Here is a 24,604-nt window from a genome sequence, read left to right on the forward strand (position 1 = left end):
GAAATAATTTCATCAGCTTTACCTCCTAATCACAAAAGTCAGTGTGGACAGGAGAAAGCAGCTAGATGACAAAAAGCTTTAGCCTCACTTCCAGTAACAACTTGAACAGACAATTCTAAAAGCAATCTAAATTTTTCTGCTTATTCCCCACCTATACAGGGTTATAATACTTGACAGCCCTGCACAAAAGATGTGAAAACACATCAGGTGATAAGCACGTGGGATTTTATAAATATAAAGGTGAAAAACACCAAGAAGTCAAAGGCACAGCTCAGAGTGGAATGTCTGATTGACAAGTTGATGTTCAGCTGTATCTGATGAACCTTAAACGTCCCACAGAGTGAGAAGTCATTTTTAAGTGCATTTATCATGTGAAAAATCAGCAATGATAGCTTGAATTGGAAGGGTAAGACTCCAAATTTGTCATTTGCCACCTGTATATCTTAAATGTTATGTAACGGTCACAGTCAACCAAAAGTTGAAGCCTTCAGTTTTTGTACAATTAAAGATAAAATTGGACTCAGTGACTGTAGAATCAGAAAACTTGAGGACTGTGTACTTCTAATAGATAATCTCACTGCAAGCACTTCCTTTAGGAGTTAATAAAAGGCATATAAAAAACATGCTTTCAATACATTTTCCTGAAAGTGAACCTTACTTTCCTTCAAGACCAGTAGATGCCTCTCAGCAGTGCTCAGCCTTGTCACTATTGTAATGAACACATTGAAGCCAACTGGATTGCTTCCCCAAGGCAAGAAACCTCACAAAGAAAAACAGATCTTTCAGAAAGCCCTATTGCTTACAAGTGAAGAGGCTGTGTATAAGCAAGATTTTTTTCAGTGCTCTTTGTCTGCAATTCATTGGTAACCATGAAAGAAGCTCTGTGGCCCTAGGTAATACAACTGGAGAAAGCTGCAGCATTCCAAGGAGAGGGAAACCACAATCAGCCAGAACACACTAGATTTGTGATAAGATGCTCATGCTGCAGTTGATGAGCTCTGTCTCCAGACATTATCAATCTTTTCCAATATTTATAAACAGAGGGCAAGGGAAGGAAGAAGGAGGTTTAAGCCAGAGATTTTCCAATTATTTCGTTGCTTTACCCACCTCCTCCTCAAGGAAGGCACAAGCATTTGTGCTACTGCAAAAGATCAGTACCTGAAAACAACACCTAAAGGTGCTAACTTGGCAGGTGTACTGAGGTCTCACACTATTTTTAAGTTCTTAACATGGCATTACAAAACAGACTTATATTTTAAGTGTACCCTTATGCTCCATTTCATCTATCATTTGTACCTGCACAAGACAGCAAATTTAATTTTGTTATACCAATGAGTGTCAGAATACTCAGTCATTTCTAACTTTTCAAAACCTTCATTAGGAAGTGAAAGAACTCACACTTAAGTTCTGATAAACTGGGTTTTGACTTCACAAAGTTTTTTTTCACCTGAAAGTCTACCCACTGATGTAAATGTAGAATTAAGAAGTTTACCTCATGATCATGAGCTGGCTGTCTTGCTCCATCTGAAAAAGAAAACAAACAAGAAGTCTCTCAAAATAAACAAAGTTTAAGAAAACAAGAACCAAAAAATTAAGGCAGTTACACAACCCTAATTACACAACAATGAGAGACAGCATTGTGCAGCTCTCCTACAAAGTCACAGAGAAGCTGGGTCTAACTTGGATGCTCTTAAAGCATATCTTCCAATACAGTTAAATTCAGGTAAGTCTAATTCCCTTTACACACAACTGAGGTAAATAACATAGAAAGAACACATTCACTTTTTAACCAGCCTTTAAATCCAAGCCTCTAAAGGAGTGTCAGGCCACAGACTGGCTGGGAATCTTCTATTGTTCTAGCTAGGCATATACTTGTGTCCCATTCAATACCTTGTCTGTGGGATTTGCCTTTTTGTCTGTCCTGTGCTTTCCTGCTGAAGACTTTGTAGGCTTCAGTCTTCTGGTACTGCTCCAGCTCCCGCATGTAACGCTCCTTGTCTCTGTCTGCTTCATCCAGGTAGCGCTGAAACAAAAAAGTCCAAGAGTTTCAGGGAGTTTCCTCCCCTTCAGGAGGAAGGGAAGGAAAACAACTTGTCAGGTGAAGTGCTGATCAATTCCACCTACACAAACAGGAGAAGAGTGAAGGAACAATGAGGTGCAGAGACATAAGATCTCTGGATAAAATTACTGTACTCTGGTGTCCCATTTTCTCTCTCTTTTTTATAATAACTACTCTGGTAATTCTTTTTTTTTGCTAGGTCTAGGAGTAACTGGCTACTAAGCCACTCAACTGAATGTTACCTACACATTACACTTCAGAATTCCTTTTCTGTGTCCAGGATGAAGTGCTGCTGAACAACAACATCTTATCAGATGATGCTTTATGGTTCAGACACCTAACAGTGGAGCTCCAAATACACTTTTGTTTTCATGCTCCACAGACAAAAAGCACCACCACACACTTGTTACATCTGAGAGGTGAACAAAACATCATGGCTATTGCAAAGAGCAGCTAAAGATAAAACATCCTGGTTTAAATTGATATAATCTCTCTGCATTTTGGCTAATAGAAACCTTTTTTAAATTCATATAATCTCCCTGCATTTTGGCTAAGAGAAATCTTTTTTTAATTAGCCTGAGGGTATTTCACATCTGCATGACAGAATGAGCTTAGCTGGAGAATTCTTTAGGGGAGTTGATGAACTGAAAAACATTTAATGAATGGTCACAATGCTTACTAATGAAAGGAAAAACTTGCCTTCCCAATTTTTTCTCCAAATGAGTTTAAAATACAAAAAATGTAAGAATTAAATCAGTGAATGTTAGTCACCTGGTATTTTCTTTAAGTCATCATGACAATACATATGAGTAATGATTTCCAACACAGTTTTGACCCTGCTGATGACAGTGATAACATTCTGGATTGGGTGCAAATTTGGTCATTCTGGGTTGGCATTGCTTTTGAACATGTTATTGGTCTCTAAGATATTAATTCTTTTTTCCATCTCCAGCAATGTGCTGCTGAAAGGGCTCAGCAGTCTTCCCTTGACCTGCTGTGAGTTAGAAACTTACAGCTTTACTCAAGGACAGATTCCTCAGGGATTTAAAAAGCAGCATACAGAATAGAGATTTGAACTCAATTTCCTTTTCCCTAGGTTAAAAATCTGCCTGAGACATGATAAGAATACATGAAAGTGCAGGGTACAGAGGGGCAGATGTCTTTTCCCCTTCTCTCCCAGTAGACATTTTCATCACCACAAGACATCCTCTCCATGGATGTGAATTTCCAGCCTTACACAGGAGCAATCCTGACTTTTCTCTAAGCAACATCATTCTCATTATCCCTGCTACCAAATCAACTGCTTTGCCTTACTATATATTTCACATTATTGTTAAATCATAGTGCCTATGCACCATTTTATAGCATCTCTGTAAATTGTATTCTACAAGCTTAGTAAAAAGCAACAGAAGGAAATCTTGTTTTTTTATCTCATTTTTGTTACACCCTTGAAGTATTTTTCAGAGTTCAAATATGAAGATTAAATTCATATGAGAGCATTTAGTTGCATTGTGATTTAAAAACTGCTTTGCAGTAATCTCAAAGTGGCAATCAGGTGTTAGACACCCATTAGCAATTGATTCATTAACAAGGCCCACTCCAGAGGGCCCTAAAACCAGCCCAAACATGGCCTTGAGCTTCATTCACTTATCAGATAGTGCAGAAGGCCACAGAACCCCCAGACAGGAGACACCCCATGCCAAGACTTTGGCCTTCCAGGTCTTGGATGTATCTGAGTTGGTACAGCAGCGTTACATCCAGATGGAGCACAGGAAGTGTGGGATGTCTCATCAGACAATCCTCCCATTCTGGATGTGTTCTTGCACTACCTAGGGATACAGTTCTCCTCAAGTCACCCCTGGAGGAGATGCTGTGGGCCTGCCAGGGTCCATCACGTGAACCTGTGCCCCTCATTTTGAAACCTCCTCCTAAACACAATTTGAACCAAGAGCCTGTCCTGCTCCTCAATGAACAGCATTCCCACATAACAGCAATCCCATGCAGCAAGGACAAGAATGCAGTGGTACCCGTTTCTCCTCGGGAGGCAGCTTGCTCCACTCGTTGCCCAGCATCCTGGTGATCTCCGGGAAAGGCACTTCGGGCCTCTTGGCCCTCAGCTGCTCCCTGCGCTCGTTCATGAACCGCACGTACCCGGTCAGGGGCGATTTGGGGGCATTGCTGTCCCGCAGGGGCTTCTTCCTCTTTCTGCCTTTGGCCCAGCCTCCTCGCTTGGTTCTTTGCTGCTGCAAAATGAAAACAGAAAACAATTCAGTCTGAGTGAAAATAACCACCCCTGGAAGGAATACACAGCTCCATCAGGAGCACATGGCTCGATTCTCTCCATGGATGCAGGTTTCAAACCCTACTTTAGTGCTATCCTGACTTTTGTCCAAACAAAGCCAAACAAGTCTCATTGTGAGAAGTAGGTTACAGATTCTCCTAGTCCACAAGGACAACAGAATAACATTGGCATCAACTTCTGATTGTCAAATCACAGGGACTGATAATCTACAACATGATCATCTCAAAACTAAAGCATTTGCAAATATTTTTTTATTACTTGTTTGCTTGGTTTCAGTTATTCTCACCCTCACATACCCTCCCCTGCAAGTCATTTACTTCAATAGGTTTTCTGGAGAGATTTTGTGTATTAGTTAATAATTGATAACTAGTTATTCTGCACCTTCCAGATCTTTGTCCTTCATGCACAATGTGCCCAAAATGTGGGTGTAAAGACAGTATACAGGCTTTTCTACTCTCATCTGTTCAGTAGATTGTCTTTCCCACTAATCACCTCCAGTGGAGCAGCAAACAAACTCTAAAGGAGGGAATACTGTAAGATGTGTATGGGGCACACTGTGAGTTCACAGGAATAACACCATTATCACTCATCCTCTTGGCTTCAAACTATTTCCACAGCAATCTCTGGACAACACTATTTTCTAATGCTATGTACATACAACTATATCCAGTACTTCTAATCTTTCCCCAGACCAACATGTTCCTGCCATCGTGTTACTTTTTGTTTCCCTCCTGGAATTTTGTTACTTAATTAAAAAATTACCTCAGAGCTGAAAACCAACTACAAGGAGGAATATCAAACACATCTATCAAAAAAAAAAACAAACAACAAAACCCCAACAGAAAACCCCAAAACCACTTCCTAGTCCAACTTCAGGTCCTTCATGATTTAGTCACCAGAAATCAGGGCTGGATGGTACATAAGGTATAGTCTACAGTAGTAAAAACATAATGGTTTTAAAGACATCATACTACTAGAACAGTACAATGCTCTCACTTTGCTGGCTCTCAAGAGAGAAAATCAGTTGTGGCAGCTGAACATTCAGTCCTATGCAGCAGCAGCTCGTGGGCCCCTCTGGCTAAGCTGAGGCCCAAGGGCTGCTCTCTTCACATTCCAAGTGCCAGCTGTGCAGCCATGCAACACGGGAGAAAATCAGGGAATCAGAAGATGAAAATGGCAAATGGATAAAAATTTATGATCTTATTAAAAAAATAAATCTCAGCAGGTAAGACAACGTAATGACAAAATTCCATGCCTTTGCTTCATTGAAAAGTTACTATGGTTTCATCTCACCTCCTCCTCAGGCTTCTGCTCAGTGGTTTCAGCAGCATTAGAAGACTCATTTTGCTGCTGCTGAGGCTGTGACAAGTCTTCCACCAAATCTGGGTTATTCACAGGCTGTGAAGTTCCACCACTGAATGAACTATCCGAATTAGCTAATCTGAAAAACCACAGAAGTGGAGAACAAAAAATTTAATCATCATTCCAAAATCACTTCCTCCCTAATCTTCTAAAACATGCAAAAATGTTGCAAATATATTCACTCTCACACTAGCAAGAAAAAATGGGATTTAAAAGTGATTTCTGAAGAACTGTCTGTTCCATCCAAGCAACCACTATAACTACCACAGTTCCTATGGACTTTCAGACCTAGCTTGATTTTTACAGTAGTATTTTGTTTCATTTTTAGTGAAGCATTTGATTACACAAAGAACTTGAAGGCAAGTGTACATTTGGATCAGAAACCAGACAGCGTGAATCTACCCTTCCTCAAAAGTACCAGAAGGAATTTGAAATTAAAAGTTTCATCATCAAACAAGATACACTTTTCTTGTGTTTAATATATGTCTCCACAAATACATTTAGAGGTCTGGGATTGTGTATGAGCTTGGATTGAACTTCATTCCACACAATCTTCTGTGCATACATGTGGGTATTTAAACACAAATATGACTAGGTCCCAACAGGCTCCAGAATGGCCATTGTTTAATTTTGCTGGAAGAGCTGTATCAATCTACCTTACTCCAAAAAATGGCAAGAAAAGAAGAGCAAGCGTGCAGAAATACTTCTGAAGGTAGACTGACAGAAAGAGCACATATTTTGGGGCACCAACCCCCTGGACATTCTCAGCACTGTGTTCAGTAGGAAAATTAATATAAGATTTTTGGACTCAGATTCTAAACCCTTCTTGAGGCTAAAGAATACTTGGCCTTACCCAGTTACATTCATGAAAATTCCTTTAACAGCAGGGAACGCTTCAAGTCTCCTTTGCTCATTTATTCCAGTTTAAAGCTATTCATGTCTACGGCAAATTTTAAATTCAAAATAACCGTTCCTATTGATGTAGAATACAGCTATAAAAATTTGATACATATTAAAGAATTGTTATTTGAATGCCCATGGGAATATCTGTCTTCAGAGAGAACAGAATATTTTCATTACTCACTACAATCAGCAATTGTGACATAATTACTGGTAAAAACAAAAGGGCTGGAGAGATCCATGGCTGACTTTGAGACACCAGATTGAGCTCATATTACTGACAATTAGAGAGGGAGCAAGGGAACAAAGCAGATACCCTCCCCTAAGTTAATTATATTTGGTATGTGTCAAAAAGAATAGGAACAACACAGCTCTAGATTCACTGCTAGGGTTTGAAGAGTATTTCAGTTTTCCTCTCCATGCCCCCTTAGCAGGGAAGCTCTTTAAACTACACCTACAGGAAAAACTTCATGTGATGCAGCTATTTGCAGCAAATATTGATGAAAGCTCAGCCAAAACATTAATACCTATTAAACACAAGCCTCATTTAAACATGGACCTAATTTGGCACCAACAAGTTTGAAGCCCCAGATAAGTAAATCGAAATTCAGACCCATTTGAAGTGCAAGTGTTCACATGCATTTTTACAGAGCTTTACCTGACTGCAAAGTCTGATTTTTGCTGTTTGGTGCTTTGCAAAACAGAAAAGAAGCCTCAATTATCAAAACACAGCAAAAATTCCATGTATTCTCAAAAGAAATCTTCTCTTGGCATTGTGATTTTAAGAGGCCATTGTTGCAGTTTGTAAAAGCAGAGTTGGACTGAAAAATGAGATATCAATTTCAGAAATCATTGATGAACAGTGTATCTTTAATTGAAATCATTTACTTAGCAGGGACCACTATGGCCAACAGATACTTCCTCCCTCTCTGTCCCCTTGATGTCACTTGTCCTAAGACTGAAACCCTAGGGATTTACCTTTTAAAGCTAAGAGATACTAAGGAACAGTTTGTGACCACCTCCATCAGTTCAGCAGAGCTCTGGTTTCTCCTAAACAGAGTCCTGTGATCTTCTATCAAGGTCAAGAGAACGTTGCAAGATGGAATTCTGTGGGGTTTATTTCTCTTTTTAAAAATTCCTTAGAATGCCCTGCTCCCACTGAAACAGTTTCCCTGACAAAAGCAGAGATAATATCTAACAGCTGAAGGTGAAAAAGGAGTGGCTTACCCAGATACATTAATTTCACTACCTTCCTTAGATCCATCCTCATCTGTAAAAAGTGGAGGAAGATTGGAGCCAGCTACCAAGTTCTCCATACCTCTGGGGGAAAAAAATAAAGGTAAAAAAGGTTAAGTTAACTATGTCAATGCTTCTCTTCAGCAGCACTTCAAACATCATACACACCAGGAGTTTTTTACCCCATGGAACACTTGGCCAGCCACAGCTGAGTGGCTTCAGGACAGATGTGTTTAGGGGCAGAGAACAAAGGCCTTAAGTGACACTTCAGTTCTGAGTTTCCATTTTAACTGAGCCCTGTGCCAGTGCTACAGTGTTGCTGGAAATCCCTGCAGTTCTATTTTATCCCTCAAGACAAACCTTCATTCACCATGCTCAGCACACAGGGAGGCAGATCCTGCTCTTCCAGTCCACCTGCCTGATTATTCTTCATGGCGCATCCTTCACCAAAGGTTTGTGTTAATCCCAGAAGAAAACTGGAACCCCCCTGAAGTTTCAAATTAAGATTGTACTAATAATTCCTTGTCCAGATTTTCACAATTAATCTATGTGTGCAGATGAGAACACAGCTATTTAAAGTATTTTACCTCCAATCCCACAGAACAGTTGCTGAAGCAAGTGGTTTAAGGACTGTGTATTTCTCATTGAATACTAACTGCCCCCAAATTAGAAGCAGTACCATTTGTAACCTTGTGGCCTGTCACAGGAATTTAATGTGAGAGATGAAATTCAAAGTCTAATTAATTACCCCCTTCCTTACCAAAATAAAACCTGTGGCACTTAAGTGAAAAAACCCAAACAAAACCAAAAAGCCTTAACAAACTCACTCTACAGTTATGATTTGCCAGTTCAGGCCATTTTGAAAGGCCATCCTACTTAAATTCCTGTTCCTTCAGTTTCAGAGCCACCCTCGATGAGCAGCTCAATTACTGCTGTCCCAGTACACCTCAACTCAATTACTGCAATCCCTTTCATCCAGTACACTTGGGCTTTGGGCCTGGAGGAGAGCTATCACCCTGAACTGCTTTCCACTCACCACTGAAATCCAAGTGATCTGAGAATAAAATCCTGCCCTATGTTCTGAATATTAGATGTGTTTTCCCACACCCCAGCCCAGTTCCAAAGGTAGATGTTTTCTACAGACAAAGGTCAATGCTTCTTGCACCTTATAGATTTTGCAGATCTCTATCACAAGTACAACATGAATGACACTCACCCTTTCCTCTCCTGCTTTTCCAGCTGCTGAGATCCTTACACCACCCGAGGGATCCCATCATCCTGACTCTTTATCTTGGAAATAATTAAAGCTAAGCAGACTGCTCCTAGATGGTACACACACTAATCTCTAGCAGAGGAATACCTTTACTTATGTACAGGAAAGGCTCATCCAGGAGTGAAAGAACTGAATTCCTGCTCTGCCATCACAAATCAGGGACTGTGTACAGTTTTGGGGGTACAGCTGGAGACTGACCAGCAAAGGGCTTGTAAGATACTCAGGGATCTAAAGCACCTGGCCTGACAAGAGATGGGGAGGGAATCTGCTCAGCCTGGCAGAGAGGGCCAAAGGCCAATCTGACAAGCCTAAACCTACTGGCTGGAAGTGGCAGAGATGACAGAACCAAATCCTCCCCAGTTACATTGGCTTTGCAGGGTCAGGCTGGACACCAGGAAGTGTTCCCAGAGAGATGGAGTCTACCCTGGCAGATTTTAAATGCTAAAAGCTGTAACTGACCTCAACCAGTGTTGGCAATAGTCTTGCTCAGAGTGGGAGGCTGGACTGAAATGACCTCTCTCCAGATGTCCCTTCAAAGCAACATCTGCAGTTCTAACTCCACATTATTGGTTTTTTTCAAACACCAGCATCTTTGACAAGAAAAGAAAGACAACTCTAATATAATGCTGTTAGAAAAAAGTAGTGAGATACTCTGGTGAAATAAATAGGATGTTAATTCCTTAAAGAAGGCAGCACAAATAATACTTCCTCACACATGGATAAGAATCTACATACATAGAAAAGAAACTATATAAAGGCTGGGACTTTATGTATCACAAGAAGTCTGAAAATCCAACTGATTTGAGAATTATGCCCTTTTCTGCCCAGGAAGCCTTTTAAGCACAGCTTCTAAACATACAACGTAAATTCATGCAGTTATCCTCTAAGAGGGAAATTAAGTTCTGCTTCATGTTACACAATATTCATCCTAAATTATGATTTTCAAAAAAGGAAGCCTAAGCAATTATGCCCACTGTGACCTTCACACCAAGTCCTGATCTGTCTGCTCACATCTGGCCCAAGCTCACTTTCAAACTGCAGGGAGGCAGCTGGACACCAACCTTAACAACATCTAAACAAAACACAAACACAGGCAGCCAGGCGAACATACACTTTTTTTATTTAACCCATATGTTTTAGATAGTAACTCTTTCAGATAATGCTGACCCACATCCTAAAGACAAAGTAACATCAGTGAATTTACAATGACTGCTAATCAGTTCCAGAGAGCAAGAAAACAAAACAGCTCCCCTAAAACTGAGAGCAGATGGGACCTACACAAGTCTTTCAGCCCCATTTCTCAGGGATATCCCTTCCATAACTCTGCTCCAAAATCACTACCCACTTGATTTCAACACACTGCAGAGCTCCATGTTTATTGAAACACATTTAACTGAATTCAAGGCAACAGAAACAATGCACACTTAGTTTTCTAATGGCTCCCACATATACCCTATTTTTATTTTTTAACTATGTCTACCAAAATACAAAAACAAAACTGAAGCTGCTGTTAAACTCTAAACCCTGCCAGCCCTACAGGGAAGCAGGGAAGCCTCTCCTCCCAATAACCAATTCAAACTGGAGCAGCTCTGAGTTCACTGTACTGCTACACAACTGGCTGTGCTGGCTCAAGAAAGCAACTGGCTAAGCAGGAATAGAGAGACTGATTTATTCATTAACAGCAGTATTTGATAAGGTTTCAAAGGTTCAACTAACACATACACTAGCATTAGTTAAACCTCTATATGAGCCTAGAAAAAGTCCTGCATTATCCAAAATGCAACTTAATTTAGCTTTTCCTTTCCCTCTCCTCCCTGATCAATCATGACTTCATGATACAAAAAGTGGACAAGTATTTTGTAGGCTTAAGTTTCAGTTTTTCAGCTGGACATTTTGGTTGCATGCTGCAGAGATTATACTTGTACAAAACTGTACAGAGTGTACCAACATGGTCTGACAGAATTACTCAGGAAATTAAAGTAAAACTTTTACAGCATAAAGATCTAAGTACTACTACACTCTTCAAGGATCAAACAGTGGGTAATTAAACACCATTCAAAACCAGAATATAGTTTAAATAAACTTCCTTAATTTCTTCTCACATTACCTTTTGTAGGCCATGATACGTAATTATTATTCCAGCAGTAAAGATAAAGTAGCTGAGTTACATTTTGCATAGACTGAAAGCTACCATATGATCAAATTTCTAATCACATTTGTGCAGCAGAGAGGAAAACTCAAAAGCAGGTAGCTTTTAAATCAGAGTGAGAACAAATCCATGGCTGGAGCTAGACAGAATGACTCACTTCTCCACAACATTACCGTGGCTGCACTGTTCACAGCACTACTATAGGGCAGCACATGTAAGGACATGACAAAGTTCAAGGTAACATTATAAATACATATTATTTATTACGGTTAAGAATATTTAAATATGAAGTCAGCATCAGAAATCCAACTTACAGGCTGATTATACAACACTGCAGGAGTTCCAATTACCTCATCACCAGCTCTAGTTTTAGAAACGTTACTGCTGAGTGGAGAATTTTTCTCCTCAAGTCTCTCATCCCCCTTGCCAGAGTAAATAAGTCAAATTTTACCAGGCTAACAGATTACCAAAAAAAAAAAAACAAACCAAAATCTGCTACATCACAGAGGAGTCACAGTATTTCTTATCTCAGCATCAGAATCCAAGCACTTCAGAATGCAAACAATCTAAATTCAGATGATTTACTGAGAGAAAAACCCCCAGGACCACTTCCTCTGCCTTTCCAGATGGAGCCAGACCATCAGAAACAAAACTGAAGTAAGTCCATCTCCTATTAAAACCACAATGCTTTTGGAGCTGGCAGAGGAAGTTCAGATTCCCTCTGACTGAGCCTTTTCTTCCATCAAGCTGGAGCAGAAGCATTTTATCCAACATACTTCACTGCAAAAAATCAGATTTAACTTTTTCCTGACAAGCAACTCATTAGAAAAAGGTTTTTGTGACTAGGAAAATTGCAAACTCAACCTATGGGGCGAAGGTTTTTCTGTCAAACCAGAAAATATATACCAGAGAATAGCCAACTGCTTTTATTTTTACTTCTTGCCAGTAAAAGCAAAAAAACACTATAGACCAAAAGAGAGACTTGCAGGAAAAAAAAATCCTGAGTTCCACTGCATTTCCAAGTAACTTAAGGAAAAAATGAAAAGAGGTAAAGTTTAGGTTTAAGCTTAGTTTAATTGGGTCCTTGCAGCAAACACTAACAAAGCTATTCATACTCTGGCCTTAGAAACAGGTGTCAAACATCTGCAAATGTGTTCTAAAAACACAAGTGTTCAATTATGCAACCTACTCTTATTTACATAAAGCTATAGGATGAGCTACATACAAGACATCTCTCATATACATATATGTGTGTCAAATCCTGCTGCTCTCTACAATGAAAGCCACAGGAAAGGAATATACTCAACTCTCCAGACAAAGGCAAGAACAGCCCCACATTGATTTTCTCTCTTCAAATACACAAGTGAAATTTTGCATTACCAATAAACCAGCTTTTTAGATCACTTCAGGGAAAACAAAAGCCCACAATGAGATGCAAAATAATTGTGCTATAGATCCCTGGATAGCTAAAACCAGTAACTGTGGTTACCTCTGGTATCCAGAGGGAAGGCTTTGCTATCTGGCCCTTCACTGCAGGTATTGCTTCCCTATGGATTAGGACAGTTCATTTTAATCTGAATTAATTTTGTTCATGACAACATCAATTGCCATTTAAACTAACACCATTAACAAATACAATTCTGCAGAATTAATTGAATTCTCATACTACAGACCTCACATGTGAAAACCATCCAGATCACAAAAAATAAGTCTCAAAATAAAACTTGGGAATTTTTCATTAATTACTTTACCTAAATTAAGTCCAGTAGGGATGGGACGAGGTTTTGTAATCTGCCCGTCTTCTGAAACGTCTTCTGAATTTCCAGTGACCACAGGCAATTTAGTCTACTTCTTCACCTGCTTTGCCATTCAAGAATTTCTCTGGGATCTGAGGAGCTTGTATGTCACAGGACAAAGTTCCCAATAGCACCACAATACCCCACAGCCAGCATAAGTGTCACAAAGGGCTCCTGGAGCACAGACATTTCTCAAACCACAGCACCCACAAATCACCTCAGCAGACCCCAGTGACTTCTCCAGCAGCGAGCAGATGGTTACTTCCCTTCCAAACTGGAGTAACATTCCTCTGATCATTTATGTCTCCAAGACTCAATCATTCACTGTTTGTGCAATGCAAACACAAAAGTGCCATGAGCAAAGCAGTTTATTAAAAAATGTAAATTAACAGACTGAAGTTTTTCATGGTGTTTACCCAGTTCAAACATTTACCAGCATCACACAAGTGAAACAAGAAACAGTATTAATTAATGCTTGAGGAGTACTCTGATTTAAAATGCCAAACAAGTATTCTCAACTAGAGATAACTGAATGTCAAGGAACCCTAATTGTGACTGGCCAGTGAAATGCAAAGTCACTTATTTGAAGATAAAATAATTGAAGACTGCATACACCTGATGAGATTGAAAGGTTGTTTTACAGCTATTTTAGCACTTTTGCTCTTGCTCAAAGCTTTATTCATCACAGAAGTTGTCAAGAATTTGAGCATACACTCCAAGCTCACTTACATTCTGTGAGAGGAAGCTCTGGCTGCTGCCACAGAGGAATACAGACTGGAATTTTTCATGCACATACCCACCAGAACAAGTCTTTAGGGCTGTTTTACAGAATATGGGGTCGAATACTTTGGACGTGAGAATACACTGAGGAAGAGATTGAGTATATACTTAAAAGAATGACTCACCACAGGCATCATGACCCAACACAAAAGCATCTACTCTGACCTCCAAAGCCACAAAGACAGCATGGAACTGGATATTTTAAATGCACTGATATGGCTACAGGGACAAAGGTTAGAGGAAATGAAGTGTGGGAAGAGTCAGTGATTCTCACACAAAACAAGCAATTCATTCTGTCTGTCTTCAGAAGATCCATCTTTAGAAAAAAATACTGTCAGCTTCCATACATTTTTGTGCTACATTTTCTTGCTGTTGCTGTGCATTATTCCAACATAAAACAAGTGAGTTTGAACACTCAAACCCATCATGTAGAAGATATCACAATTTTTAGATAGCCTTAGTTGTGCAAAATAGCAGGTATGTAAACCTGAATAACAAAACTGCTATCAGCAAATCCTTTCTAATAGCAAGAATAGTGAAAAACTGGGTAAGGCTGCTTGTTTCTAAGCTAGCCTTAAAACTCTCTGGTAATAGTTTAATATCTATTAGAAATTTAAGTTTGGAGGTACATTGCATGAAGTGTACCAAAATCCCTTTTCAGCCAAGGCTCTTCTTGCAGTCCCACATGCTACCATTGGCATCACAGGATGAAAGTTGTAAAGGCCTTGGAAACACACTGATGGAAACAGTAATAAGGAAAGTGAGCACAAAAGAGCAGACAAGAGGTTCATGTAAGTATCAATGCATCAGTGGGCACTGCTTACAAAACCTTGTCTGGATTCCTGAACAAAGAAGGAACAGAAAAGACTCTCCAGGAACAGCAGACAGCTCCTTTGACCACTGTTAACAAGATTTGAAAGCTGAGTTCACAGACAAAATGTGTTAAAATGAATACGAGAGGAAAAGACTACAGCAATTTAAAAAAATCAGGGAAATTTAAGAATAAGAACTTTATGCTCTAAACTAGGCACATACCAGGATACCCCTCTCAGCACCAAAGGGAGAGCCCACAGAAATTTTAAAATCATACAAAACCCAGGTGCTTCCATGGCACCATAAAAGAATTAACTTAAATCAACAGCATCATGCAGATGAGTCAGAATAAAGCTTTCCCTATACCCATCTTCATCTAAAAACAAGAGGAAATGGCAATATTTAGCATCATGAATGGAAAAGAAGGGGAAAAAAACAACAAAAGCATAAACCCACCAGAGTGGTCTGGCTCCTCTCCAGTGTCAAGCAATACCAGAGAGGCATGTGAGGGATGGGAATATGCAGGCAGAGGGCACATTTTTGGAACACCTGTTGCACATGTAATGAAAATAGTTCATTTGGGAGCTGAAGTAGGATTGAGAAGAAAGTGTGAAATGCATGCCAGTAGTGTGCCTAAATATCCTACCTTAGTGCTTGGGAACAAGAGTAAAACATTTGCAATATTAAACCTGACCCTCAAACCATCCCCAGCAGCTCAAAGGAACTGCTCTGAGGACAGTGGTGAACTTCCTCCTGCATCCTCTCCTTTGTGCCTCTCCTGTCATTTCACAGGCAAGGAGGCAAAAGAAGTGAAGGGAAAAAGCTTAAGAGCACAGCATCACTGCCTAGGGCTTGGAGCCAAACAGCAAAGAACACCCTGGGAAAAGAAAAGCACGTCCAAGACTTCATCTGCTCTCCCAACTTCCCTCTTCCACAGCTGCTCTTCATATGCAGGAAAGAAGAAACTGCAGGTGGGAAACATGCACAAGCTTTGAAAAACAAGAGTTGATCTATGCACTCAATAAATTCAGTCCTGAAAGAGAATGTAAATCTTTTCAAACAGGTTGATGATTGAACAGACATGAGGATGAAGGTCTCACACAACACAATGTCTTCAAGCACTTGCACTTGGAAAGATTCCTAATTTATATTTAGTTACAAGTGTTCTGAAAGATATCTGGCATTCAGGTTTTACCATATTTAGCAGACAGCAGATTTATACTGCTTTTACATTTCATTTGCAAGATTTCATTTCTATATATATTTGTTAAGTAAACATGGTTCCTCTGAGCTAAAGCAGAAATATTCCCCCAATACCCCTATATATGGGTAGAGGTGCACAGCTGGTTTAAAGATGATAAAGGAAATACCTTAAAGCTAAGAATACAACCAAGCTTCAGAAACAAACTTTGAAGCACTACCAATCTTAACCTTTTTTTGGACATCTCCAACTAATTGTTAGTCTTTGCTTGGTTTCTGAGATCTCAAGTTGCTCTGAGACTCTGACCTGAATACACATCATGCAATCCTTACTGCAAAGAGAAATAAGAACTGAAATCTTTGTGATCCTTGCAAAAGGTCGGCAACACTCTGCTTTACACAGCATTAAACATGGGAAAATGGAAAAACATTTCAATTTTCAAAAGGGCTACAGCACAGATTTCACCTCAGTATAGTATCATAACCTGAAGTTCACTGCCTTGAGCAGGAACAGACAAAGCCAACTGGTGGAAAACAAGAGTTCAGGCACCACTGTCTTTTTTGATTTGTAGAGCCTAAACACTTTACAAGAGAAGTGCAAGCACAAAAAAGTTACTTTCTTCGATTACCTTTTGTACTCTGTTAGAAACACAGATTAAAGAGGATCAAATACCACATGTGATGTGTGGTTAACACATCAAAAAAAAGTTAACTCAAGGGCTTTCTGAGTTAGACAACTGCCTTCTCAGTCACCAGGACTCCATTTTCATTTAAAAAGACTCCTCCAAAAAAGCACTAGTTTATATTCTGCTCCTCCCTGCATCTCCTAAAACAAAGGCAAAAGTCATATTGCTTTTTAAACATTATATTTTTAAAAGTAAAAAGTCTTTAGGTTTTATGAAAATTTCAATCATTTTGGACCTTATAGATGTCCCAAGATAAAACATTTTTTACGGTAATGGAAGCTTGTTTTTCCTGGTCTTTAGCAGTCTCCCAAAACAGCTAATTCCCACCATAGAACAGTTTCCTGACCTCTAGAAAGGGTCATCTATGTATAACTCCAGACAAAATATGGCCATAGCATTCCAAAGCTCCGTGGTAAGATTACCAAAAAGAATCCAGCAGGTTCAGTTCCCATCATCCCAGAGCTGAGCTTTGTTTTTCAGGACAGAACAGACACTTAGAAGAAAGTTTTGAGTAAAGCCTGACCCAGTTGCTGTGAGCAGCACACGCTGACCCTTCAGCAGGGGGGACACCCCAAAACACAAGTCACCAGTCCCACTGCTGCCTGATCAGGAACAGCAAGGAGCAAACCTCAGAGCAGGTTGCACTGTGTAAATAAAGACTCCTGGGAGAAGACACTGCACCAATCTCTACTTAACACCTCCCATCCATCCACAGCACAGAAAGCTCAGGTCTTGGAGTTTAGCATGTAGGAAACAAGCAGCTTATTATTTGAACCTGTGTCAAGTAACCAAGCTGAAGAGGAGACTCTGGTTGAAATTTCAGTTTGTAAAAATTGTGGCTTTTGACAACTGAAGTGTATTTCATTTACATCTAACAGTTCAATTAACAAGAAGCAAAAGCATTCATTCACTTCACAATGAAATTTTCTTCTACTCAAGTATCCATGTCTTAATCAGCATGAACTCGTTTGTATTCCTATTTAAAATGCCTTTCTGACATCACCCAATGGTTACACAATTTATACATAAATACCTCCTAATCATACAAAAAAAAAAGGAATTCTGAAGATCCCAACTAGTTTTTCTTATTAAGAAAAGCACATGTCTAGTCACCAGCTTCTTGGTTGCCTGCCCCTGCGGGCTGTAGGGGTAAAAAGGAAACAATGTGATAAAGGTCCACATTTGCTGCTATAGGGGATTAAACCTACTCCCAGAAATCAAGAGGTACATCTCTGGCATCATTCACATTTAATGATTCCATGTTTAGACTAGAAGTGGCTTCTAAAGGTCCTTTGATCCCAACACCTACCAAGGTTCATCTTTATGGCAGATGCCATGTTACACTGGTTCAAATCCTGAACAACACTGACTTAAATCATCAAATGCTCTCAACTGCTTCAGTTTTTTTGCTAGGAAGGTTACCAAGAGGTGAAGAAATGAGCACTGCTTACTCTGTCTTACAGACAGTGATGGATGGAAGACAGGACAGAAGCAGTTGAAACAGCCCTTACAGTGGCCACAGGAACAAAGTGTATCTGACAACAGCTCCCCCAGTCCTGACAAAGCTGGAGGGACAGGAGAATAAAAGAACACTGGAACAGAGAGAGTTTTCACTTTATTAATCTATTAACCAGAAAATCTATCAAGAACAACCTTAGCAAGGAATCCAGGAACTTCCATTAGTGAAGCTAGAGCTGGACTTCCAATACTGCCCCTAATCAAAGACTTCCTCACCTTTGAATTGAGCTCAGATTTACTCTCAACTCTGAGTACAATAAGCAGCAATTACCTCAACTCAAACCATTTCAACAAACTGCAAAAAACAATGACGAGGTGCCATTCCCAAGAGGAGTCCTGTGTTAGGCTCACTTCACAGAACCCAATTTCAAGTAGGTTTAATTCAGTAGCAGCAGCTTTAAGCAGGTTCTTTTTCTTCAAATGGAGAGCTTAGCTCAGGGCTGCTGTTTGCCACTCCACTAACCAGTCCATGTGTCCAATCTGTCCTTCAAGTAGAGGGCACAGCAAAATGAACTGCACACACTTTCACAAGATTATAGGGACAGATGACTGAGGTACCCAGAAGATACTGTAACATCGAGTCCTTCACCGCATAAGAGCAAAGGAAGTTCTCATTTCTAGCCTGACAGAGGATATATTGTTATCTGCATGACAAAAGGGCTTTAAATCTTAAAATAAATAGTCAGCACTATATGAAAAATTGAAGAGACATTCTGTGCCAAAGCTGGATTATGAATCACCAACTAACACTCCTGCCACCAGCAGCATGAAACCATCTTTGCAGTGATACCCAAGCCCTACCTGAATAACCACTGCAGTGGTTAACACATTGCAAGCCCCCTCTACATTCAACACCAAAAAGCAACTGATTTGTCAACTGTTTCACTGATTTGACACCTCTCTATTCTTTCAATAAATTGCCATTCGAATTCTTGTCTAGTTCTGGCTATGCTGTCATGCCTCTTTGCATTTAATTTGTTTTGAACACTAAATCATTTAGCAGTCACAAGTCACAACAAATGCCAGGAAACTCCTTTATCTGATCTGCAAAACCTCCAATTACTCAAATTTCTGTATTTTTAATTGCAATGGTATAGAAATACATCCACAGAGCTGAGATGCTACCAAGCAGTTCAGAAGCAGAGACACTCAAGTCTCAAAACTACAAATATGACAGACACATTTCCTATTACAGATTGACAAGTGATTTGAGTAAAATTTATCTGCAGGTCAGACCTTTTCTAAGTTAACTTCCAGGGAATTTATTGATGTATTACCACAATCCTGACTCAACACTTGCCCAGAGTCTTTTTCTGATCAGTCACTGATCTACATTGGCACATGCTGGAAGGAAACACCCAACTATGCAGCAGAGTTAGAGACCAGAAGGTCCCTACATTTATACAGCATTACTCAAATCTCTCCATAAAAAATCAGTTACAGGCACTGAGCTGACAAAAATTACTGATCTCAGACTTGAGAAAAAGGAATTGTGTATCAATAAAGAAAAAAACAAAGCAACTTTTCTAATGTAATTCCAGAAGTCTATAATATAAAGACACTAAGATAAAAGCTGAAGGCTATATTTTGTTTTTAAAGTATCCAGCCTTCAGTATGCATTTGAAATATGTCTTCCCACTCTTCCTCACTTTAAAAATGTAAACCCTTTGTATGTTATTTGAATATCAGTACTTTTCCAAGTAACAGCAATGTGAGAACAAAAACTCAAGGAATGTGCTGAAAAGTTCCTTGTGATCAGTTATTATTATTTTCTGCATGCCTTGCAAACCCCTCCTGATAATGTCTGTTCTGTAATTCCCTTGAGAAATACTCTGTTGAAATGACTTTGGGACAGAATGCATGTTTTTATAAGTGGCAATAAAATCATATAAATAACTTGCCTAAAAAAATCCAAAGACGTAAAGTGTATTTCTATAGCGAAAATGCAAGTAAGCCATCTGTAACAGAGTTCAGTTTTTCATGCTTGCAATGAACTTCAAGTTCTTTAAGGTTAAAATAATATTAACAGAAAAGATTTCTCAAGTAATAAAAGTATCTTTGATATTTGGAAAATGTTCACATCACTACACATTCAAAACAATTCACATGAAGTCTCACAGTCTAAGTTTAACACACAGTTAATCATTCTATAGCTTTTTATATCCAAATGTAAACAGAAGAGCAATCAAATCTTATGTCAAGACAAAGACAACTTGGGTCAGTTTAATACAACTACCTGCAAAGTTTTTGTACTTTCCAAAAATTTCCTGCTTATTTCTTTATTAAAAAAGCTGCAGCACAGGCCCAGGCCAGAGGGGATAACTGTGATCACTGTGACCTATTTAACATTTAACTGGGCACTACCCTCTGCTAAAAACCAGAAACACAGAGGATTTTAAACCTTCACCATGGTCACCCAGGCTCGTTTTTAAAGTAAGAAGCATCACTACAGCAGCTGTCCCACGTGGCACTTATGCACACAGTAATTTGGACAACTTCTTACTGCAGCAGTCACGTAGATTTTGTTATGATTTCACAGGTTAGACCCTATAAGCTAAGAGCCTGTGTCAAACTCTGATTAGGTTGTTATTTGATAAATGTATCATTTCAAAAAGTTAAATAAAGCTGCACCTGCATGTATTTTAGGAGTTAAAATCTGCCTTAAATTCCTGTTTAAAGTGATCTTTTTCCAGCAAGCCTTTCTGAATTCTGAAGTAGCTGTAGCAGTGCCAGTGCCAGCTGCAGGAGACATGTTACACCTTGCCTGCTAAGATCTCCCTGTACTCTTATTTAGACCTAAGGCTTAGCTGCTCAAGCTTCACTAAATGCTCATGTTCCCAAGCTGAATTATCCAGTCACCTCCAACACCTCTTCATGTCAATGCTTCCAAGGAGGCTTTCCCAGCCAACCCCATCCAGAGTTATACTTGTTTTAACGTGACCAAATACCAAGTCTGGTTTGCTTGAGTACATCCTTTAAAAACAGAAAGCTGAACCAGGTTAGTCAACCACAACTACTAAAAAAGCACTTGTCACATTACCTCTCCACAAATAACCAGGAAGTTTTAAATTGATGGCATTTTGTTCAAAACCATCAAATTCCAGCAAGCAGAATGAATCATGCACTATTTGTTACTTGAAATTGACATTTTAAAAGCAGGGATCAAACTAATATGATTCAGAAGCTTTTCTCTCACTTTCTTTTTCCTACATTCAGAGCTTTAAGAAAAAAATAATTGTGCTTCTACATGTCAAGTAAAAGTTTGGTGTTAGTGAAAAATTTACAGAATCCACACAATTTATACACTGCTATCAACTGACACAGAATGGGAAACTGACAAAATAGTGGTGGCATAAGTTAAACTGGAAGAGGCCTGAAAATTGTATTTCAGCTCTGCATATTTGGATACAACCTAGATTTAAGGGTAGCTTACAGAGTATGACCTTGCTGCTGCAAAGAGAGGAAGGTCTTGCACTCTCCTCCTTTCTCAGCTGGTTACAGCAATCTCCACAGCTTACTGGACATTTTATAGAGCTACTCAACTCCCTGACTCTTCCCTTTGGGAGAATCCCAGGAAAGCAAGGAGGCTCAGTATCTTCCACTAGACACCTTGAGAGGAAGGGCTCAAAGAAATACCAGAGCTTATAAAAAAAAGAATGTGCATAGCAACTCCTACTGCCACGTGTAGTAAACTCAGTTAAGCTTTAGGAGCCACCTCCAAATCACCCAAGATAACTTTTTGGAGTCATTCTGTCAGCAGTAGGCTGTAGTTTTCACAAGACATCAAGAGAAGCATCCAGAAAGGTCCTTCACGCCTGCATGAAGACAAGCCAGGTGCTGGAAGGTGCAGACACCAGCTGTCCACTGCCTAAGGCTATGGTTCCACTGCAGCCTAAGCCTGTTGAGCTACCAGCCACTCCTAGAGCATCATCTTTCAGCCTGGCACCTGTTCCCTGGACAAATCACACAGTGGCTCAGCGTGCTGAAGAAACAGAAGAGCATTTCATTCATTTACCAAATTAGTTTATGCCAAATGAAAGGGTGAAATGGCTCAGCAAAGGATCCAACAAGCAGCTGGCAGAAGAAAAAACAATGTGAGTAACACAGCCAGGAGTTAGTGATGTATATGGCTGTAACTCCACAGGCTGCCATTCAGCTCTCCCTAAAATTCTACTGCTGCCAGAAATGAAGAACATTCGAAGCTATTCCAGCAACAGAGGGCCCCAAAATAGTCTTAAGTGGGACAAATATAATTACTGGAAAAAATTAGGATTATATCATAAACTGACATGACTTTTTTTTTTTCCCCCCTTTCCAATCTAAAGCAAAACATTTATTCTCCTGATGAAAGATGAGATTCTTCCCCATAAGTCTGGAAAAATAACTTCAATTCTACAATTCTGATTCATTTCTTCTTATTATTTATTATACTGGCTTGTCATATCTTACATGAATTGCAGCAATTTCTTATCTTAAGCTCAGGAAAGAGTAGCTGGAGTCTATTCTGTCATATTTCCTACATATTGAAACAGTGAGGATTTAGTCAAATATTGGTTATCTCAATTTCATTTCAGCAGCAGCATGAGTCATATGCAATAGCAGCTATAACACACTGCAGTAAATGCACCCCAAGCCAGCACTCTGCTCTAAAAATTCTAGTAGGCTACCTATAATAGTTACTGACTAGATGTCAGGGCTGAAAAAAAATGCATTCCAATATGCCTATACTTCAGGACTTTTGGAGACTCTGAAGATTTGCTCCTCTGCTCTAGAAATCCCACAGAACTTGTGATTATTGAGATATTCCAACAAGATGTTTGTATATTTGAAGACATGGTAGCTTTAAATGGAATATCCTACTTCAGTAAGTCTTTTTTATCCTTTAGGTATCAGAAGGTGTCTTTGTCAATGTCCTGGGTAAGTGAAAATTCAAACAAGGCAGACTATTCTTAAAGTAAGATGGAGACAACTGGGGCATAAGAGCAGCAGCATACCCAGGGCAAATGTTTAGGATACAAGTAAGGAAACAAAACCCCTAAAACTCCACTGTACTCCAAACATTCTTCTCTCACCTCCACATACCATTATCCTGCACTGGGAACATCCTCCTGGCTCCCCAGTTTTCCTGGCAGAAATGTCATGTTAGCAAACTCCAGATTCCAAAGTGTGAGAGAGGATTCACAGTTTAGTGTTTCCAGTCCTTCGCTCAGTGTTGATCTGTTTTCTCCCCTGTACAGTCTCATGCTATTACCAGAACTTGTTTTGCCACAGCTCTCTCAACTATGGAGACTGACACAATCCACACATTGTAAGGCACAGCACATTCTCAATACTGGTGTGGGACACTAATTCTGTTACATCAGAATTAAACCTTTGACAAACATATAATTATGGCCCGGACATCAGCCTGAGATTACTTAGCCTATTCTTAGATGAAGTCCATTCTGTCAAAATCTCTTTCATTTCCATTACTAAATGTTTTGTCAATTACTAGATTTCAGCAAACAATATTCCAAAATTAAGAGGAAACACAGCACCTTATGTCCAAGGCTTCAAAACAGCAGCCGAGGGAATTCCAAGAGGAACAAGAGGTTCCAAGAGGTTACTTATTTCTTAAGTAACAAACACAAAAATTCACAAAATCCCCACTAATTAATGCCATACCATACACTTGAAATAAAAGGAACTACAGAGTAGATACAGCTAAGTCAGACCTGCTTCAAGCACCATTTGGTTAAGGCTGGCTGAGAACCCCTCCAAACAAAGCCTGACAAGTTCTACAGATGACATTTTGAAGGGCAGTTAAAAACTGTTGAATTTCTTTTGGCTGCAAACAATCCCTCAGAAACCACCGTATAATTAAAGCTAGGAATTTATCATCTTTTCATATTTGAAGACAATAAAAAAACAAAAGTAGACTTTTCCCCAGCTAATTCACTAAATTGCCGGGAAATCCTCTGTGTTTTGCACTTGTTAGGGGAAGAAAAAAAAAAAACTGAAAAAAGGATCCAGAAATAAATCCTGTCAGTCTTAAGCCTCTTGAAGTCAACTAATAACCAACACTTTGACTATCCTCATTCTCTTATGCACTTCACACATTTTTATTGTCAGCAACAAAGTTTCTGCCACTCAATGTTGTGGCTAAACCAAAAGGCATGTTCCAATGGCTTAGATTTACCTTCCTTTTTATGTGAAGAAACAGTATAAACAATCCAAGCCATAAGAATTTCAGAAACAGTAAAATATGAGGTTTACTTTACAATTCACTGTACGCCAGGTAAGATGTATGGTCCAAAAGACTGAAATCAGTCAGCCAAAGTCAGCTCCTGCCACAGCCTCCTGCAAAATAGTGCAGGATTATTTGTTTCTAGGATTCAAATAATTAGTAAGACTTTTTGAAAGACACTTTTTGAAACACAGCACAGCCTCCTTTTAATATATTTACTGTTAAAACACTCAGGCCAATGATGTTCCTAATGTTTCTGAAAGACATGTTTTTTCCCCAAGTACATCAGAACTTGCAAAAGTAA

General features: G+C 39.4%; 1 protein-coding gene across 9 annotated transcripts in view; it reads right to left on the minus strand.

Moving 5' to 3' along the window:
• The window catches only part of HMG20A (high mobility group 20A), a 126,679-nt gene that overhangs the window by 9,979 nt on the left and 92,096 nt on the right, over positions 1–24,604 (minus strand). For 8 of the 9 annotated variants that reach the window (XM_056499385.1, XM_056499383.1, XM_056499384.1 and 5 more), the window contains 5 exons: positions 7,851–7,943; positions 5,655–5,802; positions 4,087–4,302; positions 1,891–2,023; positions 1,493–1,524 (listed from right to left, as the gene is read on the minus strand). In XM_056499385.1, the coding sequence (XP_056355360.1) occupies positions 1,493–1,524; positions 1,891–2,023; positions 4,087–4,302; positions 5,655–5,802; positions 7,851–7,939 (618 nt within the window). In that variant the 5' untranslated portion in view covers positions 7,940–7,943. Of the gene's footprint in view, positions 1–1,492; positions 1,525–1,890; positions 2,024–4,086; positions 4,303–5,654; positions 5,803–7,850; positions 7,944–9,591; positions 9,723–24,604 lie in introns of those variants that run through there. The other variant, XM_056499387.1, reaches the window with a different exon arrangement.

Source organism: Oenanthe melanoleuca, chromosome 10 (assembly GCF_029582105.1).
Source record: "Oenanthe melanoleuca isolate GR-GAL-2019-014 chromosome 10, OMel1.0, whole genome shotgun sequence".
NCBI lineage: Eukaryota > Metazoa > Chordata > Aves > Passeriformes > Muscicapidae > Oenanthe > Oenanthe melanoleuca.